Below are 17,856 nucleotides of genomic sequence, written 5' to 3'. Positions count from 1 at the left end.
ATTTTACATTTCAAGAACGTTAAGGGTCTTAAACGATTTTACTTTAAGGGCAATCTTGAAATGTTTGTGAACGTAAGGGTCTTAAACGATTTTACTTTAAGGGCAGTCTTGAAATGTTTGTGAACGTTAAGGGTCTTAAACGATTTTACTTTAAGGGCAGTCTTGAAATGTTTTTGAACTTTACGGGTCTTAAACGATTTTACTTTAAGGGTAGTCTTGAAATGTTTTTGAACGTTAAGGGCCTTAAACGATTTTACTTTAAGGGCAATCTTGAAATGTTTGTAACGTTAAGGGTCTTAAATGATTTTACTTTAAGGGCAGTCTTGAAATGTTTGTGAACGTTAAGGGTATTAAACGACTTTACTTTAAGGGCAGTCTCAAAATGTTCGTGAACTTTAAGGGTCTTAAACAATTTTACTTTAAGGGCAGTCTTGAAATGTTTGTGAACGTTAAGGGTCTTAAACGTTTTTACTTTAAGGGCAGTCTTGAAATGTTTGTGAATGTTAAGGATCTTAAACGATTTTACTTTAAGGGCAGTCTTGAAATGTTTGTGAATGTTAAGGATCTTAAACGATTTTACTTTAAGGGCAGTCTTGAAATGTTTGTGAATGTTAAGGATCTTAAACGATTTTACTTTAAGGGCAGTCTTGAAATGTTTTTGAACGTTAAGGGTCTTAAACGATTTTACTTTAAGGGTAGTCTTGAAATGTTTTTGAACGTTAAGGGCCTTAAACGATTTTACTTTAAGGGCAGTCTTGAAATGTTTTTGAACGTTAAGGGGCTTAAACGATTTTACTTTAAGGGCAATCTTGAAATGTTTGTAACGTTAAGGGTCTTAAATGATTTTACTTTAAGGGCAGTCTTGAAATGTTTGTGAACGTTAAGGGTCTTAAACGACTTTACTTTAAGGGCAGTCTCGAAATGTTCGTGAACTTTAAGGGTCTTAAACAATTTTACTTCAAGGGCAGTCTTGAAATGTTTGTGAACATTAAGGGTCTTAAACGTTTTTACTTTAAGGGCAGTCTTGAAATGTTTTTGAACGTTAAGGGTCTTAAACGATTTTACTTTAAGGGCAGTCTTGAAATGTTTGTAAACGTTAACGGTCTTAAACGATTTTACTTTAAGGGCAGTCTTGAAATGTTTTTGAACGTTAAGGGTCTTAAACAATTTTACTTTAAGGGCAGTCTTGAAATTTGTCTTGAAATGTTTATGAACGTAAGGGTCTTAAACGATTTTACTTTAAGGGCAGTCTTGAAATGTTTGTGAACGTTAAGGGTCTTAAACGATTTTACTTAAGAGCAGTCTTGAGATGTTTTTAAACGTTAAGGGTCATAAACGATTTTACTCTAAGGGCAGTCTTAAAATGTTTGTGAACGTTAAGGGTCTTAAACGATTTTACTTTAAGGGCAGTTTTGAAATGTTTATGAACGTTAAGGGTCTTATCGCAATTTTTTATATCTTTTCAAAATAAGGGTATTTATGAAGGACTCCCTCGTTGTTTGACTTAAAAATAAAATTATTGTTCGGTGTAAAGCGGGGCGGGAAAGAGACTCACCAAATTAAACCTACTCCCATAAATTAAAAAGGGGAAATTTTTTAATTTTTGAAATTTAAAAATGAATGAATGATTCTAAAGTTGAACCATATGAATGCATCATCCACTTCTAAAAGTATGCCTTTTCACATTAAATGGTTGCACTTTTACGTTGTGTTCTTACTTGAAAATGTCTCATCTTTCAAAATAATTATTCAATTTGAGTGTTTTGTGTGTAATTGTCAAAGGCTTTGAGCTTCATTAAAGATTCTTAAAGGGGAAAACGTAGCGTTTTTTTTTTTCTTTTTTCGGATTCTTCAGGGAATAATTGCAATCAGTTGGTAGGTGTTACGGCTTTCTTGTTCTCGATCTGATTATTATGAAATTGGCTTATTTTAATGAGATTGATACCTGTTTACTTAGAGAAATATCTGACCTAATTCAACTCGGTGAATGAGTTTACGACTCCACTTTTGGTACAACTTTGAAAATCTTCGAAGAATTAGTCTTGCCCAGTCACATGAGTGGTCGTGATTGACTATAAATCCTTCATATTTGATAAGCCATGTATAATTAGAGATGTTCATTTATCCCGTGAGTTTGGGCCCTGGGTAATCTGCTTCAAATGAGGTGGGTTATTCTCGTTTAAACGAGGAATGGGGAGGGAACATGGAGACATTTTTTTTCCGTTAAATAAACTGAGTTACGAAATACGAACAGGGATTGTTCTTTTCCAATTCCGTTTTTTTTTTTTTTTTTTTTTTGTGAAAAATTATATTATAATATTTTTTATAAATTATATTAGTACAACGTTATATTAGATTTTTCTTTACATTTTTTTTAATAAAAATTATATTGTAAAATAGAAATTACGCACGAGAATAGTTTCTTGAGAAGAACTATTAAAAAAAAAAAAAAAAGGAAAAATTTTCCTGTGAGGAACCCAATCCTGATGCGTTCCCCACGAGGGATCCTCATCATGATCCTTGTAAAAATAAATGAAAATTTTTGTACGGGTGAGGAATGAAAAAGGGGGCAAGAACGGGCATCTTATATATTATACACATATATGTATATAATGCACATCATAATCACGTACCGTGATTTAAAATGTGGGATCTATCCATGTACGTCACGAGCACAGGCTACTTCCTATGTATGTTCTGTAGGGACGCGTACATCATGTATGAGCTCATCTCTTTACATTGATTTTCGGTAAAATGAGAGTGTGAATATAATGTTTGAGGGTTACATAACCGAAAGTAGGCTTATACGTGCATAAATTCATTTCGAACATAATCCATAGAAATTAATAACAACATAGATGGAAACAGAAAAATAGTGTCTCTTATCAAAATTTCAAAATAAAATGCTCGTATCTTAATCTAACATGGAGTCTACAACTTAAATCCATCTAGTATGGGTTCCATGGCCTCCTCGGTTAACGCCGTCATCCGTACATGAGGTCCTTTCTTATATTGAAAAAATTATTAAACGTGAATTGAGTATTTAAAACTACTTAATAAATGACTCCTCGAGTCATAAAATGTAGTCACATATAAAATAGTTTCACCCGCTACAAAACTGACATCATTTTTTAAGATAACAACAAGACAAATGAAGGCATTTCAAGTGGTCTACTTTTTTAGTCAAGTAAATTATAACTAAATGAATTAAGAATTATGATTGTCGGACGATAACAAGTACATCATAAACTGATACTTCTAATACCGTGTCAAATAAGATAACTCATTGTCTTATTAATTCACATTTGAATCTTTAGTCAGCTTCTAGTTGACCCGACTTAGATAAGGTTTAAAGAGCCTAAACCGAAAGTGTACAATATCATATAGTTGACGGAGATATGTGTGTTAGATGAACACGACTCTCTACAATGGTATGATATTGTCCACTTTGAGCATAAGCTCTCATAGCTTTGCTTTGGGCTTTCCCAAAAGGCCTCGCACCAATGGAGATAATATTGTTCGATTATAAACCCATGATCATTCCCTAAATTAGCCGATGTGGGACTTTCATCCAACACCCCCCTTCGAACAAAGTATGCTTCCTCTTAATCGAGGCTCGACTCGAACAAAGCCATGAAAGTTTATGCTCAAAGTAGACAATATCATACCATCGTGGAGATCTGTGATTTCTAACATGGGATCAGAGTCATGCCCTAAACTTAGTCATGTCAATAGAATCCTCAAATGTCGAACAAAAGTATTAGGAGCCTCGAAGGCATAGTAAAAAAAGACTAAGACTCCAAAAAGAAAAAGGAGTCGAGCCTCGATTAAGGGGAGGCGTACTTTGTTCGAGGGAAGGTGTTGGATGAAAGTCCAACATCGACTAATTTAGATTATGATCATGAATTTATAATCAAGGAATACTATCTCCATTGTTACGAGGCCTTTTGGGTGAAGCCCCTCCATTGGTACGAGGCCTTTTGGGTGAAGCCCCTCCATTGGTACGAGGCCTTTTGGGTGAAGCCCCTCCATTGGTACGAGGCCTTTTGGGTGAAGCCCAAAGCAAAGTCACGAGAGTTTATACTCAAAGTGGACAATATCGTACCATTTTGTGGAGATCCGTGATTCCTAACAATGTGAACGTTTCATTGTTCTCCAAGGTTTTTATACTTTTAAAGTTAATTCAAGTTTGTAAGTTGTTTAGAAACTATACAGGTACATAGTTGATTTGAAACATTCTCCAACTCCAAAACCTGACCTGGTCAATTGGCCCTGAAGTAGAACAGCTCCAACCACATCATGACAAGTGTCACCTTCTTAAAACTCTAATCAAGCAATGTTTGGATCCAAACTACACTATAAAATCACAACCAGAAGTGTTCTTAATCAACAAAAACAAAAGATTAATCACCAGAAGTGTATTTTTTGAATTCCTCTGTAAAAATAAATGGCAGACAAGTCTCAGAACCTGAGCTATCAAATTGGAGAAGCCAAAGGCCAAGCACAGGTTCACTTTGCCTTGAACAGTTCATATTTGATCTCATACTCAAATTGGTAACCTATTGATTTATGTGAATATGTAGGAGAAGGCGAGTAATTTGATGGACAAGGCAAGTGATGCAGCTCAATCAACTAAGGAGACAATACAAGAGGCAGGACAACAGATGATGGTTAAAGCCCAGGACGCGGTTGATTCGGTTAAGGATGCTACTGGCTTGAAGAAATGAAGCTTTTTCGTTGTCACTTATTGAATATTTTTAAATATTCATCTTATGTTTATCATTTTTCAGATAAAGATAAAGGCCCTATATATTGATGCGGTGCCAGTTGAGTTGACCATGAAATAAAGTCACGCTAGATAGTTTTTAACCTCGTTCATTGTTCTCGAATGGGTTTTCTTCAACTTTATAAATCCCCACTTCCAATCAGTTGTTTTAGTATCTAATGGATTCTTTATCAAGGAATTATATACTCATTAGCCATCACTAGGGAGCAGGGCATACAATAACCAAACTACAAAAGAACATACTAATATTCCTCCAAAAACAAAAAAAAAAAAAAATGAAGACTCCCTTTTTTGATTATTCACCATTAGTCGATCATGTGGATTGGCTTGGATTACTTAGTGTTGCATGCCTAGGAGGGCAGCGTGCTTTGGGATGCGGAGGAGCTATCATTGCCCCAACTCCCTAACCTAAAGTGGCACTAGGTTTGGGTCGCAGGGAACCGTAGTATGGGAGGACGTCTAATCCTTGCCGCTGCAATGCTAGCTAATCATACGCAGCAAGCTCGAAAACCCCTAGTTCTAGAAGGCACATGAGTCCGAACGCTATAAGCATAAACTAAACAGATTGGGAGGACTAACTTGGAAAGGTTCTTGAGGTGTTCTTAGACTAATGGCAGAGGATTGCTAAGAGTTAGGCTCTTCTACTAATCTCAAGAGCCAAATCCTTGGGATTTTGTATACTGTATTAAGCAAAATAGTAGCGTACTCAACTTGACTCAGGAGATTGATACCTGAAGAATAGAAGGCTAATGCTAGAAAGGGCAATGATCAATCTAAATTTAAGCACATAAATTGAACAAGAACATGACATGAGCGACCCATGGTTATCTTTAAAGTAGTATTGAACAAATGGTTTGCATTTCTGGCCAGCAAAGCGAAATTCTTAAGGCTGCAATATGAGTAAATTCAGTAAAAGACTAGATAGACTCCATGATAAGCAAGCGTTTAGAATCATAAGTACCGTCGTTTTTAGGAGTTGATCAAGCTCTGTGGTGCACGTGCATTTCATTCTTCGTGTATCAATTGTAACATCTCAAGCCCAATCCTCTTTAGGGTTTCCCTTTCGGGCTTCCCCTTAAGGTTTTTAAAACGTGTCTGCTAGGGAGAGATTGTCATACTCTTATAAAAATGTTTTGTTCTCCTCCCGAACCGATGTGGGATCTCACATCAATATATGAAACTCACCAATAATCCCCACACGAGCAAGTACCGTCCTTAAATTGGTGAAACCGACGAGCATCTCTTACTATAATTTCTCTCCTTGCAACCTTCGATACAAACTTCGTAAAAGTATGACAATCACCACAAACTCGGAGATTCTTCTGAAGTCTAACGATGCTACCTGATCCAGAATTCAAGAGCCCAAAAACAATAGCAAGCTTTTCACTATGCACATATAGAAGCTTTTCCTTCGTCTCTTCCTCCACATCATGTAATACAAAATTCAAATCAGGGGTATACCCTTCTTCTTGAATCCTATAAATCACTTTATCCAACTCGGAGTAAATCATTTCAGTTTGTGGATGAGATCGATCCCCGGCCACAAACGTATGAACCTTGTTTTTCATCTGAATAATCGTGTGGCCTGCAATTTTTCTCAGACCTCTTTGTTTCATAAGAGCCCTAATCTGGTCTGCTTCTTTTCTTTTTCCAGATGACAGGTATATATTGTACAGAAGAACATATCTCCCAGGATTCTCCGGGTCCAACTCGAGTAAATTCGTTGCAGCAACTTCAGCCATTTCTACATTTGAATGTATTCTACATGCCCCAAGTAATGCACCCCAAACCCCAGCATTGGGTCTAATTGGCATTTTCGAGATAAAATCACGAGCTTCTTTAAGCTGCCCAACTCGACCTAAGAGATCGACCATGCAAGCGTAATGTTCGGGTCCTGGTTTCAGCTCAAAATCTCTAGACATGGCATTGAAGCAATCCCATCCTTCTGCAACCAAACCAGCATGACTACAAGCTGCTAATATTGATACAAATGTTATGTGGTCAGGCTTGGTTGAGTTCTTCATTTCATTGAAGAGACATATTGCCTTCCTACCATGGCCGTGTAATCCATACCCTGAAATCATGGTGCTCCATGAGATAACATTTCTTTCCTTCATGTTATCAAAAACTTTTCTGGCATATATTAAACTTCCACATTTGACATAGAGATCAACAATGGCAGTTTCAACCACTATTTGGTTTCCGAAAAGCCTTCGGATAACAAAACCATGTACGAAACACGCCTGGCTAAAAGATCCTAAAGCTAAACAAGCACGAATTACACCCAAAAGGGTGATAGAATCAGGCAGAATACCTTTGAGTATCAGTTCTCTGAAAATCTCCAAAGCTTTCAGAGGAAGTTCAGCCTGCACGTAAGCTTCAATCATCGACGCCCACGACACCAAGTCCTTGTTTTGAATTCCATTAAAGATCTCTTGAGCCTTGTCAATTCTTCCACATCGTGCATACATACCAACTGCTGCGTTTTGGACTGATTGATTTAAACCAAGCTCATGATCCATGGCCATTCGACAAACATCATCAGCTTCCTTCTCTGAGTGTATGCACGCCATGACATTCAACAGCACAGACCTGTTTAATTGAAATCCTTCAGCCAACATCAGCGAAAACAACGACACTCCTAAACTATATTGACCATTTTGTGCATAAGCACCAATGATTGAACTCCAGGACACCACATTTCTTTCAGGCATTTTATCAAACACCTCTCGTGCAAGCTCTGAACGCCCACATTTACCATACATCGCAATGAGTGAATTCGCAACAAAAACATCCAACTCATACCCAAAATTCACAGCATCATAATGAACCCTAACCCCAAAATCCAAATCCTGCACACACCCACACGCCTTGAAAACAAATGGAAACGTGAAATTATCAGGTCGAATACCCAAATCCAGCATTTGGGCATAGAGAAACATGGCCTTACGATAAAACCCAGCATCAACAAAACCACGAAGCATCACATTCCAGAGAAAAACGTCAAGAGATTGCAACAAAGAGAAGAGAGAATAGGCGTAAGAAACAGAGCCAAGCGACGCATACTGCGAAATGAGAGTGGTGCAAAAGAACAAGTTGAGGTGGAGGTTGGCTTTGAGAATTGAAGCGTGGACACATTTCAAGGATTTGATTGTACTGCAATTTTTGATGTAGTTGGTGCATGATTCAGAATCAATAGGCCGAGGAGGTACCGGTAGTTGGAGACTTGAGTGGCAGAGACGGCGGAAGAAAAGGAGGCTCCGGCAGCGAGTCACAATCATAAGCAGCCCTGATTTTGAAACTTTTTTGCTTGCGAGATCATGGAAGAGTTCTTATTAAAAGTAATTTGATCAATAGCTTTTAAAAAATACTCGAAAAAAACCGTTCAGCTCAATTCAATTCGTGCTATTTAAGTTGTATTAAGAACTTATTTGAATTGAGTTGAGTTCAAATATATGAAAAAAGTTATCGGCTCCACCTAAAACAACATGTTCTTCTTAAAATTTTTACTCGACCTCAGGACGATATAAAGACGTTCAAAGTAATGAAAAACTCATGTTTGCCGTTCTTGACTGGATTTCTCGATATCCAATGGCTGTTAGGGGCGGTTCTCCTTCTTGGTATTCTCCTTCTTTTCTTTTTCATTTTGTCCGGGCTTGGGGCAAAATGACCATTTTGCCCCTAGGTTGGTTGTGTTGGGTAGGTAGAGTGAACTAAAACCAACAACCTTATTAAAAATAATTTAATTGAACGGGTTTAAAAAATACTTGAGAATTTTGATCAGTTCAATCCAGTCCGTGCTATTTAGGTTGTGTTATGAACTTATTTGAATCGGGTTGACTTCAAATTAATGAAAAACTTTATAGATTAGTTGGTTCACTTAATCGTACGTTTTAGTCCACCTAAAACGACATATTTTTCTTAAATTTTTACTTGACCTCAGGACGATATAAAGACGTTCAAAGTAACGAAAACTCATGTTTACTGTTCTTGGTTGGATTTTTCGATCTTCAATGGCGGATTTGGGACGGTTCTTGGTATTCTCCTTCTTTTCCCTTCCAAAACCCTAACCTCCTTCTTCCTCTCTCTCTCTTTTCATTTTGTTCGGGCTTGGGGCAAAATGACCATTTTGCCCCTAGGTTGATTGTGTTCAGTAGGGTGAGTGAACTAAAACCAACCACCTTATTAAAAATAATTTAATTAAACGTGTTTAAAAAATTTGATCAGTTCGACTCAATCCGTGCTATTTAGGTTGGGTTATGAACTTGTTTGAATCGGGTTGATTTCAAATTAATGAAAAACTTTATAGATTAGTTGGTTCACTTAATCGTAGACTTTTAGTCCACCTACAACGACATATTTTTCTTAAAAATTTTAATCGACCTCAGGACGATATAAAAACGTTTAAAGTAATGAAAAACTCATGTTTACCGTTCTTGACTGGATTTCTCGATATCCAATGGCGGATTAGGGGCGGTTCTTGGTATTCACCGTCTTTTCCCTTCCAAAACCCTAACCTCCTTCTTCCTCTCTCTCTCTCCTTTCATTTTGTCCGGGCTTGTGGCAAAATGACCATTTTGCCCCTAGGTTGATTGTGTTCGATAGGTAGAGTGAACTAAAACCAACAACCTTACTAAAAATAATTTAATTAAACGTGTTTAAAAAATACTTAAAAAATTTGATCAGTTCAACTCAATTCGTGCTATTTAGGTTGTGTTATGAACTTATTTGAATCGGGTTGATTTCAAATTAATGAAAAACTTTATAAATTGGTTGGTTTACGAGTTATCGTGACAATAGATTGGGTTAAATCGAACCTTTAAAATACTTTTTAGTTTATTTAATTCCATTATTATTTTAATAATTTATTTTCTAGCCACTATTAAAAATAAAATTCAACTATTTGTAAGTAATTTTTTAAATTGAGGTTAGAAAATAAATAAATAGATATTTTACAAATTAATATTTTATTTTTATTAAAAATAAAAATTTGAATAAATGATTCGAACTCGAGCCAACTTAAAGGTTATTTAAGTTAACAAATTTACAATCCGAATAATTGGGTCGGGTCTAAAATATGTCCTAATTCAATCCAACCCAACCCCATTATTTAACGAGTGACCCATTTTCGCCCATTGATATCTTGTCTATTGAACTGCTCACACCTCGGTTTTCTGACCCGCCCTTAATTTTAAGTCAAGTTACACATTTAGAGGATTTTGAGCTTGGAAAAGACTTGAACCGAGTCCCTAAATGCGATCGAGCAAGTAATAGTCATCCCAAACTTTTCTTAAGACGTACTTGGAGGGATCACGTGAAAATGCCCTAAGAAGTTAAGTTTACTTATTATTAAGTGAACGTGGAAGGATTAGACCAAGAATCACACGTTAAGGACATCAATGGGACGTTTTACTTGATAATATCGAATAGGACATAAAACTAGCATAATCAAGAAATCGACCCACTAAATGACCCGTCACATATGAAATTTTAAAGTATGACCTAATACTATGAATTTGAAGCTCGTAAGAGTATGTTTAGGGCATAAAACAACCGGAAGGATAAAAATGACGAAAATGCCCCTACAATGTCTACTATATTGTTTTAAGGCTTTAATGAACTTTGGATGACACGTTATATAGCACTTATTTATGATCTTATGAATTAATTATGCATAATTTTACGATGTTTAAGGATGAGTATGATATATATGCTTTGAAGTATGGCTTTATGAACCTCATAAACCGTCGTATGCTTCGGTTATGCCTTAGCCTTTTATGACAGATCCCTAGAGTAAGAAGAATTACGAGTTTTCTGACCCTAAGCCTAATACGATGCCCAGTTAGCTAGACACCACTTTATAAAACTTTTCGTTATGATCTCATATATTTTCTAACCTAGGTGGGATGTCTAGCTCAGACTCGGGATGTTAGACTCCTATGTTGTAGGAGACAAAAGGAGAATGTTAGAGCCATTATGGGTCGATTCTAGGTAAAGGAACTAAGAGCTTCATGGATATCAAGACTACAAGTTTGATGAAGGAATCAAATTAGAGTAATGAACACGTGTTTAATGAATCTTAGCCTATGATTGGTCCGAGAGTCATATTTAGGGTTGATTTTGATGGTATAGGTTGCCTCGGGATGATTAGGGCACAACTCGAATTTGTCTCAACTTATGAGGTCTAGTACTTAGTAAAAAGAAATACGACATCTACCTTGTACTATTTAGAGCGTGGAATAACGTATAATATAGAACCTATTAGGGTTTAGGGAGCTTCTAGTTAATGTTCAGTAGTAGACACGAACGGAACCTATTAGGGAAACCGTATAGAGTTTGCTAATAGGTAGACTTGATCCATACTTCTTGATTTAGCTTAGAGCACAAGATTTGATGAGGGAACCCTTACTCGTATGTCGAACAGGCATTGACTTAAATAGACCAAAGAGATTGGCTAAGTGCACCTAGAACTGCAAATATCCACGATAGGTGGCCCTAGAGTACGAGTGACGAGGTTCAGTAAAAGAATTAACCTGATAAGGCTAGATAACCAAATTATGAAACTGACTAACCCTAAAGCCGAGATAAAACGCAAAGCCTATAAGTAGCTTGCTTACTAGGTATTAGGGTTAGGGAATGTAAAACCATAGTCTCTTAGGTGACCTGTAGTTCGGAAAAATTGGATGTGCAGTACTTCCCTACACATGACCCACACGTGCGAGTATGCTCGATGTCGTTGCTGTTTCTACTCTGGTATCTCGTCCTTTGTATCGTGCCAAACTAATTCCTTCTTCATCGCCTTTTTTGGATCTTTCACGCTCTCAGACAATAAGGGTGTGTTGAGTGGCAGAGTGGGGTTGAGAGCGTTTTTGAAGAAGAGGGTGACGTGGGCTGGGTGCGGATATCTCATGGTTGCCTCTGTCGGAAACTGCGAGATTTCTGGCGAAGCTGAACTACTCTGCTATTTTTTTTTTCCGTTCATTACAAAAAAAATATTCAACCGACCCTAAATTTTATAATTTGGATTAGATAATCTAAATTGATCGGATTTTTGGATCATATGAACACTGCTCGAGAAAAAAGAGACTAAAAGTAAGTTTTGTAAGACATAAATATAGGTTGGTTGAGAAGGACACTTATCTGGAGATCCTTCCTCCTCAACTAACCCATTTGCTCTCCAACAAGCAACTACACTGCGCGTCTTTGTCCGCCACCGCCACCGCCACCGCCACCACCAAATGCGGTGGCCGGCCTCGAAGACCGGCGGGCTTGGCCTCATTGCCATATCATACATCTCCATTGACTACCTCAGCCACCTCTCGCCGGCATGGCATGCCCGTCTCCAGCCAGCTCTTTGGTCCCTTCTTGCCCTTGCCGCCGTCGTTCGTGTTCCCTTCTACAAGCACTGGTCCTCCGAGTTCCGTTCCGCCATTCCATTTCTCTCCTCCATGCTCTTCATGCTCGCCACTCTGCTCTTCGAAGCTCTTTCCGTTCGTTTCGTCACCGCCGTCCTCGGTCTTGATTGGCACAGGTGACTCTAGGATTTGGATTTCTCTCTTTTAGCAGATAAAAAATAGTTGTGGATTTTTTGAATGATCAAGTTTGATTTCGACTTGGAGGTATCAGATCGATTTCTGATTTTTGAGCTGCGAAAACCTAAAATTAATTCCTCATCATATTAGATGTTTATGTTTAGGTGCGATTCTGCGTATCTGCGTTAATTAACTTGCCAGATTTGGAATATTTTTCATTTTCTTGTGTGAATCAAGAGATTGGGGATGGATCTGACATTTTCGGAGAGTAGTTTAGCTTGATTTACCAGATTTCAAACTTCACGAAGGCGTTGACTGAATCTTTCTAAAAGCATTTATAACCTGATTGTTAGTGTAATTATGAGACAGAAATGGCTTACCCATTCTTTGTAAAGGATTTCTGATTTTAGATCCATAATCGTTTCAAAGCTCATTAGATTTGGTTTCTATCACAAATGGAAAGAGATCTGGCTAATAAATTCATTTTTGGCTCCCTGTATATTGACATTTTCCTATTCCTGTCAGAACCAAGTTTAGAAGTTGCAGAGCGTCAGCCAATTGGTGTTCTTATTTTCATTTTGTAAAGATGGGTCTCACTTTGTTTCTTTTTCTGGATCTTAAATTAATGCTGCTCATAATGCTTCCTGTTGCATCCGTTATTGGTGGACTAATGGCTTTTCATCCATTTAATTAATCTAGTTCCTATGTTATTTATAATATATTATGAAATTAACGAGATGCATTGAATGTGGATGAACGTTTATGCAGCCATTATGTTTAAAGAAGTCTACAAAGTCCTTGCTAGTTAGTTTTGAGGATTGATTCTTGCAAGAACTAGCAAGATTTTGATTAATCAGAGTAATTTCGATCTTGCCAACAAACATATTTGATGTGTTTAGTAGTCCTTTTGATACCCAGTTTTGTTCTTGTTCTGTAGCAATTCAGTAATTTAGATCGTATTAGTAGATCAATCTGTTGTTATGATATACCGTGTGAGATCCCACATTGGTTGGGGAGGAGAACAAAACATTCTTTATAAGGGTGTGGAAACCTCTCCCTAGTAGACACGTTCTAGAAACCTTTAGAAGAAGTCCAAAAGGGAAAGCCTAAAGAGGACAATATTTGCTAGTGGTGGGCTTGGGCCGTTACAAATGATATCAGAGTGAGACATTAAGCGATGTGTCAGCAAGGAGGTTGAGCCCCAAAGGGGGTGACACGAGATGGTGTGCTAGCAAGGATGCCAAGGGGGGGGGGGGGGGGGGGGGGAGGGAGGGATTGGGGGGTCCCACATCGATTTGAGAAGGGAACGAGTGTCAGCGAGGACGCTGGGTCCCGAAAGAAGGTGGATTGTGAGATCCCACATCAATTGGGGAAGAGAACGAAACATTCTTTGTAAGGGTGTGGAAACCTTTCCGTAGCAAACACGTTTTAAAAACCTTTAGAGGAAGCTTGAAAGGGAAAGCCTAAGGAGGACAATATTTGCTAGCGGTGGGTTTGGGCCGTTACATACAAATTTCCTTTCAAAAGATCTGTTTTCGGTTGTTCCTTAACAATATATGCAGTTTCATTCCCCTGATGGTTTTATTTTCAGTTAAATTTCTAAGATTGTGACTTTCTTGACATTTGACAGTGACACATCTCCTCTTCCTGATACGGGCCAATGGCTTCTCCTGGCGTTGAACGAGAAACTTCCTCATACTGTTGTGGAGATATTGAGAGCTCGGATTATTGGATTGCATCACTTCCTGATGTTGTTCATTATGCTTGCGTTCTCTGTGCTGTTTGGCTCAGTAAAAGCTCCTGGACTCGGATTAGGTGCGAGGTATATGTTCACCATGGCAATTGGCCGACTTCTTAGAGCCATAACTTTTGTATCTACAATTCTGCCATCTGCACGGCCATGGTGTGCCTATACTCGATTCCGAGTCCCAGCATATCCTCATCGTTGGGCACAGAAGTACTATGTTCCTTATGCTGAAGATGCTGATACAATTCGCCAGTTAATAAATCAGGACATAGCTTTTGGTAAGTGACTCACTGAAAACCATCATATTTAAGAGCAATTTAATGCTGCATTTTTTAAAATGTTTAAAAAGCATTCGAACTGCTTTGTAAGAAAATACTTGTCACTTTCATTGTGAGATCCCACGTTGGTTGGAGAGGAGAATGAAACATTCCTTATAAGGGTGTGGAAACCTCTCCTTAGCAGACGCGTTTTAAAACCTTAAGGGAAAGCCCGGAAGGGAAAGCCCAAAGAGGACAATATCTGCTAGTAGTGGGCTAGGCTATTACAAATGGTATTAGAGCCGGACAGTGTGCCAGCGAGGATGCTGAGTGTCACAATCGCACTTTTAATGGCAGCGGACTTGCGATTGTGCGGCACTCACTTTCCAACGACAAGTGAGCTAAGCCAATTCGTTCTTGCGTCGCCTATGGCCAAGCGACGTATGCTCGAGCCTCTGGCCTCGGTTTTAAGAGAATGTTTTAGAAAACAAGGGGAGAGAGAGATTTTCGAAAGAGAGATTTTTTAAAGAGACGTTATATAAGCAAGCAAGAGAGAAATAACAACAGCTCACAGTATATAACCTTGGGTAGGGAGAAGTTGACAACTAGTTGTATCCCCCTCTTAATTTAGTGATCGTCCTCGATGACTTTCTTGGGGCGCATTCGCCCCACTGATTGTGAAACTGAGCCCCCAAGGAAGGTGGATTGTGAGATCTCAGATTGGTTGGAGAGGGGAATGAAACATTCCTTATAAGAGTGTGAAAACCTCTCCCTAGCAGACGTGTTTTAAAACCTTAAGGGAAAGCTCAAAGAGGACAATATCTGCTAACGGTGGGCCTTGCCTGTTACATTCATAGTACTCAATGTAGAACCAAACATCAAGATTCGATGATGATTTGTTATTGAGATGTATAGCTTTGTAGAAGATAGTTTGCACATAATGAATTCAAATTTCTCTATTTTCTGAGTTGTTAACGTGTAAAATGTTTTCCCAGCTGATCCGGGACGGATTCTTGGCGACTTCAGACCTGATTGGGGTAAAATGAGCTTCTTAATAGATTTCCTACGACCAACACCCTCTGAAGGATCTTCTTGGTACAATGTACTTAAGAAGGCCGGGGGTGGCTGCAACGACCTTGTATACAGCGGCCACATGCTCGTTGCCGTGCTCACGGCCATGGCCTGGACGGTATAGACTCTAGCGTGCAATGTGTTGATGTGAGATATTGTTTGTTTTCTTGGCTAATACATGCACTGAAACAGGAGGCTTATGGAGGTCTTAGCTCAGCAGTTGTATGGTTTTTTGTAATACACAGCGCTCAACGTGAAATACGAGAACGCCACCATTACTCTGTCGATTGTGTCGTTGCTATATACGTTGGCATCCTCTTATGGAAAATGACTGGTTTCATTTGGTCAGCTAAAGACGTCGTGAAACGAAAGAGGCTAGCGAAGTTGGAGAAAATTCAAAGTAAACTGGTACAAGCTGCAAAAGATGCAGACATTGATGAAGTTAGAGAACTTCTAAAAGAAATAGAGCTAACCAGTCAAGAGAGCAACAAAGGAGACAACCAAAGCCAGAGCGGAGTATTATGGTTCTTTGCGTGTGCAACGATATTTGCTGCGTTTGTTATCGTTCTTCTAGCGTTCACATGGACAAGTGATGGATAAATTTACTCGTAGTGATGACACGTTCCACGGTTTCACGAACACGAACACTGGTTATCCAATGTGAGTTTTGTATTGGTATCGGACTGCTCGGACTGCTCCCTCCGCCAAAGAATAGGGAAAAACTGATATTCTTGGTTAGTTTATTGTAGAGTGTAATGAATGATGGTGTGGTTTTTGATTGTCTTGTTTGATAAGTTAATTAGAAACTACGTTGTTTTCAAGTAGGATTTTTTTGGCTATGCTCTCATCTCCTCGAACCGTTTGTGGGTTTTGTTTCGTTATCCATATGAGATGAAATCTACTCATTCCCATATCGAGAAAGTAGATGAATAGGTTCTTTGAATGCTGATTACGGGATTTGGGTAATGGGGCACACTCTTTCATTGGCTCGTGAGAGACACAGGGGTAAAATAGTCTTTTGACCCAACTGTATCGACTTACCGGTGCTAGTTCATAGTAACACTAAAAAGAAAATTTTTAAGTGTTCAAACTAATATTTAATATATTAGTAGAGTGAGATATTGAATCGGGAATGAGGCTACTCACCTAATTCGATTTCCAGAAAAATCTTCTCGAGATCTCAACTTTTTTCGATCTCTGGAGCAAAATCTAAATGTAAATGTATAGGACTTGTTGGACGAATTTCATTCTAACCTCCCGATTTGGTGGTCAAAACTCTCGAGTTTGTGGGCTTCTTCAATCGGAGAAAATAAACCTATTGGTCAGGCCAAATAAAACCTCCTCGACCTTCCATCCCTCGTGAAAACCTTTCATTATTCTCAGAAGCTAATTAAATTGGTTTGATTTCAATTAGCTAAGACAAACATTGCTTAAGGTCTAACGAAGCTACAAAATCAGGTGAAAATATATATGGGACTTGGGGTCCCCTCAAGAATGGTCATGAGAATGTCAAGATCACAACACCGCACAGATGAAAAAGTATGACTATGACACTAAGCATGCAAGTTAGGGATCATAATGTGAGATAGGGTTACCTACTCTTAACGGTCAAAGCGAACCCTTTCATTCCGAATTCTTTAATTCGGAATGAATCAAATCTCCCCAAGTAGGATTCGAACCTACGACCAATCGGTTAACAGCCGACCGCTCTACCACTGAGCTACTACAAAAATTTCCCGCTATAGAGCGGGAAGGAATAATTAGACGAAAAACACTATTTAATTTTGGTATCAATCATACAAAAGCCAGTCTACAAGTGGATCCAGTAAAATAAGACTTCTTTGTATTAAATTCGTTTATTACGAATCATTAAACAATTCATTTTTTTTTTTTACAAAATAACATTTTATATATTTTTTTTTGTTTCTAATCGAATAATTTTTCATTTTGACATAGCTCTGTTATGCTCCCATCATCAATGCATACATTACGATATCTATGTCAAGCTCCGAGAGAAGGAGCATGTGCTAGTTGAAGGTGAGGCCTAGGGGTGCGTATATGAGTCTGTCTGATACTATAGGCGATATTGTCCATTTTGAGCATAAGCTATCTTGAGCTTACTTTGGACTTCCCCAAAGGCCTCGTACCAATGGAGATATATTCCTTTCCTTGTAAACCCATGATCATCTCCTAAATTAGCCAATGTGGGACTCACTCCAACAATCCTCTACAGTAATTTCTCATACACCACGTTCTAATTGATCATGAATAATCCCTACCAATGCAGTTCAAAGATCGTCATTCATGCAAATTTCGCTACATTCTACTTATGAAATACAATTCATGTGAACTCGATAATCGTATAAGCACTAATATCACTATAAGCAACACATAAGATCATAATTGTTCATCATTAGCTACATCTCCCGAGCATAATTCTGAGGTCAGGGAAAAACTTATAAA

At 38.2% G+C, this 17,856-nt stretch overlaps 3 protein-coding genes across 5 annotated transcripts; 2 read left to right on the top strand and 1 right to left on the bottom strand.

The window, feature by feature from the left end:
* The first annotated feature begins 4,377 nt into the window (after positions 1–4,377).
* On the top strand, positions 4,378–4,928 carry LOC147792439 (uncharacterized). The gene is made up of 2 exons (XM_087124505.1): positions 4,378–4,507; positions 4,584–4,928. Exons 1-2 carry the CDS (start codon positions 4,448–4,450, stop codon positions 4,725–4,727), a joined length of 204 nt encoding a protein of 67 aa, XP_086980631.1. The 5' UTR covers positions 4,378–4,447; the 3' UTR covers positions 4,728–4,928.
* Positions 4,929–5,560: 632 nt separating this feature from the next.
* On the bottom strand, positions 5,561–8,170 carry LOC111797146 (pentatricopeptide repeat-containing protein At1g11290, chloroplastic). Of its 3 annotated transcripts, none has more exons than XM_023680070.2 (2): positions 7,853–8,170; positions 5,561–7,378 (listed from the first exon to the last, which is right to left on the bottom strand). In XM_023680070.2, exons 1-2 carry the CDS (start codon positions 8,065–8,067, stop codon positions 5,968–5,970), a joined length of 1,626 nt encoding a protein of 541 aa, XP_023535838.2. In that variant the 5' UTR covers positions 8,068–8,170; the 3' UTR covers positions 5,561–5,967. The 3 variants fall into 3 exon arrangements, with proteins under 3 accessions (XP_023535838.2, XP_023535837.2, XP_023535836.2); XM_023680069.2 differs by having other exon boundaries at positions 5,561–6,860; positions 7,101–8,169; XM_023680068.2 differs by having other exon boundaries at positions 5,561–8,169.
* A 3,741-nt stretch (positions 8,171–11,911) lies between these two features.
* LOC111797145 (Sphingomyelin synthetase family protein) lies at positions 11,912–16,304 on the top strand. Its single transcript, XM_023680067.2, has 4 exons — positions 11,912–12,317; positions 13,949–14,343; positions 15,318–15,511; positions 15,586–16,304. The coding sequence occupies exons 1-4, from the start codon at positions 12,025–12,027 to the stop codon at positions 15,991–15,993; spliced, it is 1,290 nt and encodes a 429-aa protein (XP_023535835.1). The 5' UTR covers positions 11,912–12,024; the 3' UTR covers positions 15,994–16,304.
* Positions 16,305–17,856: the final 1,552 nt, after the last annotated feature.

This window comes from Cucurbita pepo, chromosome 6, assembly GCF_057944985.1.
Source record: "Cucurbita pepo subsp. pepo isolate OVF chromosome 6, ASM5794498v1, whole genome shotgun sequence".
Taxonomy (NCBI): domain Eukaryota; kingdom Viridiplantae; phylum Streptophyta; class Magnoliopsida; order Cucurbitales; family Cucurbitaceae; genus Cucurbita; species Cucurbita pepo.
This window is presented reverse-complemented; position numbering and strand designations above follow the sequence as displayed.